This window comes from Chrysochloris asiatica, unplaced genomic scaffold, assembly GCF_000296735.1.
Source record: "Chrysochloris asiatica unplaced genomic scaffold, ChrAsi1.0 scaffold00304, whole genome shotgun sequence".
Taxonomy (NCBI): Eukaryota; Metazoa; Chordata; class Mammalia; order Afrosoricida; family Chrysochloridae; genus Chrysochloris; species Chrysochloris asiatica.
In genome coordinates, this window is record NW_006408822.1 from 1450053 (window position 1) to 1459937 (window position 9885).

General features: G+C 44.5%; 1 protein-coding gene across 1 annotated transcript; it reads right to left on the reverse strand.

The window, feature by feature from the left end:
- Positions 1–29: 29 nt before the first annotated feature.
- Positions 30–4841, reverse strand: NOP56 (NOP56 ribonucleoprotein). Its single transcript, XM_006874846.1, has 11 exons — positions 4758–4841; positions 4296–4410; positions 3321–3482; positions 2957–3155; positions 2429–2616; positions 2200–2351; positions 1953–2053; positions 1496–1644; positions 1167–1288; positions 843–980; positions 30–415 (listed from the first exon to the last, which is right to left on the reverse strand). Exons 4-11 carry the CDS (start codon positions 3025–3027, stop codon positions 44–46), a joined length of 1293 nt encoding a protein of 430 aa, XP_006874908.1. The 5' UTR covers positions 3028–3155; positions 3321–3482; positions 4296–4410; positions 4758–4841; the 3' UTR covers positions 30–43.
- Positions 4842–9885: the final 5044 nt, after the last annotated feature.

Here is a 9885-nt window from a genome sequence, read left to right on the forward strand (position 1 = left end):
TGAATTTTTGTTTTTATTGAGATGGGTTGGGGAATGTCCATTCTTAATTTTCCTGGGATGTCTTTTTAAGTTTTTTCTTTTTCTTGGTGCTACTGCTCTTGAGGCTGACAGGGTCCTCAGGTCCACTGCTGATTGGCTCCTCCTTGGGAGAGAGCTTCTTTTTTTTCTTTGGGACACTGTTAGCTGCTTCTTCTGGATCACTTGCTGGTTCCTCTTTGGGGAGTGATTTCTTCCTTTTGGGGAAACCTGTGCTGGTAACTGTCTCTTCAAGATCACTACTAACCAACTCCTCCTTGGAAAAAGATTTTTTTTTCTTGGGTTTGGAGACAGCAGTAGGTGGGTCTTCCATTCCATTCTCCTGTGGAACCTCCTGGGGCCTCTGCTTTTTCTTTTTTTTAGGTTTTTCACCTGTCTCCTGGGGAGTTGGGAGGGCAAAGGACACAAAAATAACATTATCCACTGTATGAACACAAAAACAATAGGATCAGAATAGGACCTTTGTTTACCATCATGCCATCAGAGTCCAGGGGCGCCCTGAAACACTGGATACTCACTGACAAGATTCTGCCCAGCACATTGGAGACCTCGTCCCTGCCCCCATCCCCACTGGGAAAGGCTATTACCGGCTACCACCTCCAGACATGTCTGAGAGCAGGCAGAGCAGGACTTCTAGAAACAGATGTGTTAGTTACTACAACCACTTCAATACCTGTCTCATTCCTATAGAATCAACCAAGAGGTGGGACTCTGTTCACAATTCCAAAAGACCATGGCTTCATTGACCACACCCTTTGTTTTGCTGTTGGTAATCCCACAACCAAGGGTCTTTGCCTAGGACTGACCTCACACTCCTCAGGAGTGCTACTGCTGTTTTCTGAAGACAGGAGTGCAATTGCAGCCAGCCGCTTCTTTTCTTTTTTCAAGCGTTTCTTCTCTTGTTTCTCCAGCTTCTTAGCAATCTCTACAGCTGCTTCCTCTGCCTGGACAGAGAAAAGTGCTAAAGAGACTTGGAAGACTCCTCTCTCTCCAGGGCTCCTGCCTGGCCTTATTGGATCAGGCTCATTAAATCAGTTTTGTTCCCTTCATTTTACAAGGTCAGGCTGAGACAGTTCATCACCTCCAACAGTCAGCTGGTTCTCCCTACCCCCAGCAAAGCCCAAACTGACCTGAACCATTGCCTCCTTCATGACATCCAGATTCTTTCGTGGGATCTCGCCTGTCTCATAGAAGGACAACCGCTCCTCAACTTGCTCTCGAAGCTTTTCCCCAAATACACTTGTGGGCACCTCTGAGTGTGTGTGGGGACAAACAACCTGTCAGCCCCTGAAGAGGCAAACTACCCATTCTGCCAACATTCCCTCTACTCTCAGCTTCACTCAGACCCAAAAGTATCAACACTCAACTGGGTGAACTGCTGTTGACGAAAAATATTGCCATCATTGTAGAAGCTGCAAGGTAGTGAGCCCTACTCCCTCCTCGGCCTTTCCCCACCTACCAGAGAAACAATCAATTCGTGAGGCAATACTGCATTTGTTTGCTAGGTATCTGGAGATTCGGCCTTTGTTCTTGGCTGCTGCTCGGCCAATGAAGGTGGAGTGGAAAATGAGTCCATATTTGGGGGTGTTTCCCCTTGTCTTCAGGGCTCTGAGAATATTCAACAGAGTTTAAGATCAGAAATGTCAACTGCAACAGTCACAGCAGCTCCTTACCTCCCTCCTGATGCCAACCCACAGCTCCCAGAGGCAGGGGCAAGGCATCCGCTGTCGCTGACCTGGAAGCTTGGTCCCTTTTGCTGGGCCCTGGGAATCACTCAGACACCAGGGCTGGCCATCACCCCCATAGCAAAGGCCTGTATAAGGTCAGGGGCCCTGGTTAGCCATCACTGTGATCCCCAAAGAAGTAGTGGGCACCAGAAGTAGCACCTGAATATGGGCAGGCGCCCTCACTGGTACCTGAACAGGGCCTTTTCAGCCCCAAGGATCTGCACTGTGGATGCTGGATACTTTGCTAGGTTGGTGAGGCTGCCAGCATGTGCAATGAGACGTGCACCTACCTGGAGAAAAATACAAACAAGTCCTAACAATCATGTAAGCTCTGCTGACCTCTCCCACATCAAGCATACGGAAAAAGACTGGGTGGGTTAGAAAATATACCAGTGCTGCTATACATGGCAACATCCCTTAGTTTCCTACAACATACCGCTTCCCCGATCAGAGCTGACAGGCTGGGGGCCACTTGGCTCATCTTGGAGCGCAGGTAAGTGTGTAAACTCTGGCGGTATTCTGACAGAGATACCACACGGCTTGAGAAGCTCTCGATGTTTATCAAGTCAATGGCAGAGATGTCCATGCCTAGGGAACAGTGAGTGTGAATTCAGGCACTTTGAAAGCCCCACACCTTACAACTAGCTGCCAGGCTCTGCACTGACCCATGGAAGACCGAGAAGCATCTAGAATAGCCTTAGCCTTGGCCCCGTCCATTGTCAGCTCCTCCAGTGTCTCCAACTTCTCTTCATTCAGCTCCTTGCGGTTTCCAATGAATTGGGCCAGGCGGCAGTATGTGGCATTGTCATTGACAATCTTCACCAGCTCCGGAAAGTGATAGCCATACCATTCCCTGCAAAGAGCCACAGTCACTCCCTGGGCCCACTGCCACATTACAAATCAACAGCTTCAGCATTCCCCACTGTCTATTGTTTGCCTGGAGGAAGTGGGAGCAGTCAAATTCAAAGTCTTTTCAATCCCATGTTGCCCCATTCACAATACAGACCAAGCACAGGGCCTGGGCTGAGGTGTATATGAGATACTTTACTTTGCCTCCTCTTTCTATACAGTCAGTGTAAGAACACAGCCTGTGGTAAGCACAAGGAGGCCCTGTCCCCACCCTACCTGGTTCTTCCCAGATCTGATCTCCAGATTCAAAGACCTCACTTTGTGGGGCGGTCCCTGTACTTTACCTGACACGCATAGAGAAGGTATTGATGTCTTTATCCAACTGGTCCAGGAGGCTAATGGATTGGATGATCATATTGTCCACCCGATTCACATTAAACTTCACTTTGGCACGTGAGTAGCTGTGTCCCAGCCCCAGTTGGGCTTTACAAGCAGACAGATCTGTCAGACCTTTCACCAGATTATGGAAGTGCAGGCGAATTCCTGGAGGAGGGCAGGATTATGAGCATGGACTTGGCACTTTGCTTATTCCCATATCCAGGTACAGCAGGTAAACAGGACCTCCCAGAAGTAACCTTATGCACCCCAACAGATTTCCAGAATTCCCCAAGATGTCAAGAATGGCATAAATATGATACATGTTCTCACCTCGTAGGATCTCAGCTATCACACCTCCAGTCTGGCAATTGTATCCTAACTCCTCCTGTATAGCAGCACCAATCTTGGGGTCCCCAACACCCAAGAGTACTTTCTTCTTTTTAGATGGCAGGTGTGTCTCCAAGAGCAGACGGAGATCCTCATGGACAACCCCTCCAGGTAAAGAACATATATTTTACTAACAGAACATGCTTTAGCATGCTGAAAATATAAAGAGGTCTTGTTAAGATGCTGTTTAAATGACAGCAACTATTAACACACGGATTCCACTGGTATGACACACCTAGACCCCTCCCCCTTTCCCTTCAGGCATTGCTCAGAGACATGGAGACATCAGTGATTTCACTCAGGGGATTGACAGACACAAGTCATCATTGCAAGCCTTGCTCAAGAAAGGGAGGGAGGAACAGGATTCAGGTCCAATGGCACCAGTGTAAAACACACAAGCTTTAAATATAACCTCCAGTATGATAAAATCAACAGGTATTTCCCTCCCTCCAGAGACCAAGTCTTTTTTTTTTTTTTTTTTGGCTTTCAAAAGTTTTCCTTGACCACATAAAATGAACGATGTTGCAAGGAACCACAGTTGATTAGGCTTAGAAAAACTTTGGACATGGATGGGGTTTAAACCAGGGCCCCCCAATTCATGATTTAAGTATTTAGCATGCTAGTGCCAGCCAAAGAAATAAATTCGGCATTCTGGGTGTAATTTTAAACACTGAAACATTTTAAATCTATACTGGAGTCCTGGTGTGGTGCTGTGGGCTAATGCGACAGACTGCAAAGTCGTTTGAACTGCAAGGTCGGTGGTTCAAGTTCACCAGCTGCTCTTTGGAAACCCTATACAGGGTCGCTATGGGTTGGAATCGACTCGACGGCACTTAACAACAACACTCCAAACCCCATGGTCAACAGTAGCAGAAATCATTTTACATCTTTTCTAAACTTTAGAGGTGTTCAACTCACCCTCTGACACCGCGTTGGCATTTTCCAAGGCAACTTGGGACGAGGCGAAGGGACAAAAGGCCACTAGACGAACGATGTTGTGGAACTTGCCCAGAGTAAGCACGCACTCCTCCACCTGGGGTGGGGAGGACAGCATGAACAGTTTCCTTCCCTCACTCTCGACTCTAATTTCTCAGCCTTGGATACACACAAGAAACAACTAGAAAACTTTAAAAAAACACTGATGTCTGGATCCCATCTCTCAAGATTAATTTTCGGTGTGATAAAGAACGATTATTTCAGAAGCCCCTTAGAACTACTTTAGCGATGACTTAAGATAAGGACCCTTACTCCAGAGCTTTCCAGGCCCGATTACCAGCCCGCGCAGTCGGCCACGTGGGAGCGCGCGGTGCATGCTGGGGTCTGCGCTTGGGACTCGCCCCACGGCGCCGCAGACCCTCTCCCGTCACCGATTTTACTCACCTGGGGCAGCAGCAGGCTAATCTCCTCCACCTCCTTCAGTGCCAGCAGCGCGTAGCCGACCGCGTGCTCGAACAGCACGTGCAGCAGCACCTGGAACAGTAGCCAGGGCGCTATCATCAGCACGGCCCTAGCGTCCGCCCAGCCCCCGCTCCCAAAGTAGGCCCCGGACTAGGCATGGGCCAGAATCTGGGCCCAGGCCACAGCCTCCGCCTCGCCGGCAACCCACAGCCATCCCTCACCATAGCGCTTGCTCGTTGCCCTGCTCGCAATGCGACAACCGAGATCTCGCGCGCGGAACCAGGCTCCTAAGGCCACACCCTCACCTATTCACCAATCAGAGGTTCAGGACGATACCATTTCTGGTCCTCTCGGGGGGGGGGGCGGGATGGTACAGTCTATTGGGCCAGGGAAGTGTGGCGGATGAGAAGAGCAAAGCCGGCCTTTTCCGGCCTTTGCAGCAACACCGGCAGGAGTGGTTAATCGGGAAGCGCTGGGTTGGGCAGGCACTGCAGGTGGCAAAAACGGTTTGAAAAGGCGCTTTTCTGAAAAATAGCTCAGTTTTTCATATTTTAACCACATAAATTAAAAGCAACAGAGCTCAATAAAATCCGGTGTGAGAGCCTCCGCATGGGGCTCACCGACCATCAGAAACCATTATTGAGCCCGCTCCTTGGGCCCCATCTCTCTCCCTCCAGGACCCCCGGTACCCTTCCTCCCTCTTAGGGGCGAGTGTCCACCTCCCAGCCCAGTTCCTTGGGCTGCGTACCCTTCTTCTTCCGGGCTAGGAACTGGGTCTGCGGCGCGCCGGCGCAGACCCTGCAGAAAACGTGACTTGTCGTTTTTAAAATGTTTAAAAACAATTGCAGATTTATTATTGTTATTTTTAATAAGGATGTCTGTTAATAAAATAGAAAAGACGATACCACTTGTTCCTGGGACGATTTCTTGTACTCCATCTCCTTTTCCGGAGCCACGTGTTGCTCACCTGCGTGAACTATTCCTAAATTCTTTTCTTTCCTTTTTTTTGTGTGTGTGGTTTAAAAAATATTTTTTATTGTGATTTAAGTGGAAGTTTACAGTGCACATTAGAGTCACATTTAACATTTTATACACATTTTGTTTCGTGACAGTACTTGGCAATAGTTTCCATGTAACAGCACTCTTCCCACTTCCTCTTTGGTTGGGTTCCCCATTTCCATTCATCTTTCTTTCTTGCCTCTTGCTGCCTTTCAAACGTTGGTTTTGGAAAATGCTGTCTTTTGGTCTTCTGTAGTTGATTGTTCTTAGAAGTGCATTCCTCCTGGGTGTTATTATTGACTTTATAGGTCTGTGTACAGTTTGGCTGAAAGGTAATTCCCAGAAATGAGTTCAATTCCAGGTTTGTAGAATAAGAGTCAGTCTCCGGGATCCACCAGTCTCTATCAGACTAGTTAACCTGCTCTTCTTCTTCTTCTTCTTCTTTTTTTTAAAAGGTTTTTATTGTGGGTTGAGTGAAAGTTTACAGGGCAGATCATCAGTTTTACATTCAACAAACCATACACCTTGTTTCATTACAATGATTATAATCCCCTCCATGTACCATCAGTTAACAGTATTTCTCTCTGTTCACTTTAGCTTTTTTTTAACACTCAGGCATGTATAATCATTTAAGCCACCAAAGAGCACATTCTGCAAGTCTGCCTCCTGGCCGCCAGCTCTCAGTCCCTCTCTTCCCATGAATCTAGAGTCCTCAGCTGCTCCCTCTCTCCATGTCCTCATCTCTGCCTCCATCTCTGGTATTGCTGCTTCTCTGGATAAGGTCTCACATTCCACCTTGATGGTCCTAGGGTCGGTCCTCTGTTTCTGGACTGTAAGATTAACCACTCCCCCGTTTTTGTTACAAAACTACCTTTACAATTTTGACAGTCAGAATTGGTCATGATAACAATTACTTACTATTGAATCATAAGAGTCTTATCCCCATCTCTTTTAACCAGACCCATTTAGACAAGATGAAGACTATTCAGTGGGAACTCTTCCCTCATACTCTTAAACTAAATTCCCCCTTGAAACTTTGTAAGCCAGTCACTTTGTGCCTTTATCGCCTCCTCATTTTATGTAGCCAATGTCTAAGTTGCCCATCCCTGTCTACCCTGTGTGTAGAGGGGATAGCACTGATACTTGATGTGAAGATTCCTTCCCTCTCTGTATGTAGAGTTACTACCTCCATGAGTATAGGTCAAGTTCACCAAATTGTAGCAATTTACCCTTGTTTCCTTTATCAAAAAGTGTTTTTTTTTTTTAATCTTCCTCTAGTCGAGTTCTGATTTTCAAGCCATCGATGCTAGGTCAGATGGGTACTATCTGCAAGTTTGGGTGTTCTTGTTATTCCTAAATTCTTAACACCCAGTTACTTCCTAGTGAGTTTGAGCTACTTTGCTGTCCTCAAAGATGGCTTTTGGTCACACAGATGACTATTTTGAAATTACTTTGCCTTTAATAATTAATATTAGAGTTATAAATCCAAACCTGGTGGTGGTTATGTGCTGTGGAGTCGGTTCAGACTCTTAGTGACCCTCTACAGGGTTCCAAGGCTGTAAATCTTTACGGGAATAGAAAGCCTCATCTTTCTCCTGTGGAACAGCTGGTAGTTTCAGACTGCTGACCTTGCAGTTCACAGCGCTATTCGTAACTACTATGCTACCAGTAGCAAGTTTCTTAAAAATTACATGATTAATTTTGAGGGCAAATTTAATTAAGTTCCCATAGGGAGTCCTGGTGTGGCACTGTAGTAGCATAGACACTGGATGGCTAGTTGTGAGGTTGTCAGTTCAAACCCACTAACTGCTCCTTAGAAACCCTGGATGTCCAACCGGCAGTCCCTGTAGATAATAGTTGAGCTGGGGTGAGAATATACGTTGGACTGACACATCTGGAAGGCAGTGAGAATCCTTCTCTGAAAGACTTCCTTGCTCTACCCATTACAGTCAGAACTCTTATACCCCTCCAGGAGCAACCTATCTGCTTTGTTACCTTGTTTTCTCAGAGTTTTAGGGCTCTCATCAGGGGATATAATTTATGTCCCACTGAGTCCTGGTGCCTTCCATTGTGGGACTTGATTGCCCTCCAGTATTCCACCTGGCTTGTCTTACCCTAGGTTAAATCAACAATGTGGCACGAAATCATTAGCTGATATGTTCCTGGAGCACAGGGGAAAGGTTAGTCGAGGCAGTCATGATTCGGAACAATGATTAAAAGGGTTTGAACAGAAAAGGAAAAAGGCTTATGAAAAACCCTTCTCATGAATGTAAAACCAAAGATCTGCTCTGTAAACTTTCACTTAATCCACAATAAAAACCTTTAAAAAAAATTATATATATATGTTTAGTAAGTTACGTATCAATGAATGCATGACAATATTTTTAGTGTTAGTATATTTCTAATCTGATTTTCAATAGTCTAAAATGTGCTTTGATATACATTTGTTTTAAAGGTTCATTTTCTAACTACCAAAGAGTGATGTTCATGATAGAACTCATTTTTTTCCCTATTGAAATAAAATTTACTGAGAATATTTTTTAAAAACAACAGAAAAAACCCTTTTCATATACAGAGTCGCTGTGGGTCAGAACTGACTGTTTTGGCACTCATATATTTCTGTATTGAGGCATGTGTGGGCTTTGGGATCACCTGCCTACCACATGTAGAATGTGGGGACCAGGTTCACTACCAGACTTTTGTGCTAGAGCTCTCCCGATGTTGTACTAGCTTGCCTGTATTGTACCGATCATTGCATCAGGTTAAGTATGGCATTTCTTCTATAGCACATGGCCTATTTTTGTGTACCTGCAAAGCTAAGAAAAATAATAGAAGTCATTATAAGGACTGTATGTGGCCCACAAAAATAAAATAACCTTTAGTACATACAGTGGAATACTGTGCAGAAGTTTATTTTTTGAGATATGGGTCTTGTTTCATTCTTCTGCAAATAGATTTCTAGTTTTACCAGCATCTGAAGAGATTGTCTCTTACCCATTCAATGTGTTTTGACCTTTTGTCAAAGATCAGTTAATTGTATGTGGATGAATTGATTTCTGGGTTCTCAATTCTATGTATCTTTCATTGTACCAGTTCCAGGTTGTTTTGACACCACTGTGGCTGTGTAGTAAACTTTGAGAAAGGGAATAAGATGCCTCTAATTTTATTCTCCTTAGGCAGTGCTTTGTTTATCCAAGGTCTCTTTCTTTTCCAATATAAAGTTAGTACCTTTGTTTTTATTTTCTAAATCATGAAAGGGTACTAAATTTTATCAATAGATCTTTCTGCATCTATTGAGATGATATGACTTTTCCTCTATTTACATGTTATTGTTATTGTTGTAAAGTGCTGTCAAGTCGGTTCCGACCCATAACGACCCTGTATAGGGTTTCTGAGGAGTGACTGGTGAATTTGAAATGCCAACCTCGCAGTTCAAACGACTTTGCAGTCTGGTGCATTAACCAGATTTATATTAATTGATTTTGAATGTTAAACAACTTTGCATACCAGAAAAAAAAACCCACAAAAAACCTGTATGGCCATAACACATTTTAAAATGAGTGCTATATATATTTGGGAAATATTTTACCTAGGATTTTACATGTATGCTCATGAGTGAGATTACCTGTAGGTTTATTTCTCATTGATCTTTAATGGTCTTGGTACCAAGGTATCAAGTTCTTAGAGGAACTATTACTTCTTTTGAATTCTTTCTCTTTGAAAAAAATCCTACCACCCACTTCTGTCTGTTCTCTCCCATCTTTGCACTGGAAAAGGACATTACTTACCTTTGGGGTGCTCCTGCTGTGTGCCATCAAGTCAGTTCCAACTCATAAGGACCCTGTAGTTTGTGCTGTATGCCCCACCACAAGGTAAATACCCACATACAAATATTCTTTCAAACTCATATATTTGTGGGTATACTCCCACTCTTCCTCCTGTACCCATTTACAGTCTGTAAATATATATATATTTTTCATTACATTTATTATAATCCCCCCCATATACCATCAGTTAAAAGTATTTCTCTCTATCCACTTTAGTTTTTTTTAAAAAACACACAAACAAAAAAACCCACAAACAAAAAAACCCACTCAGGCATATATAATAA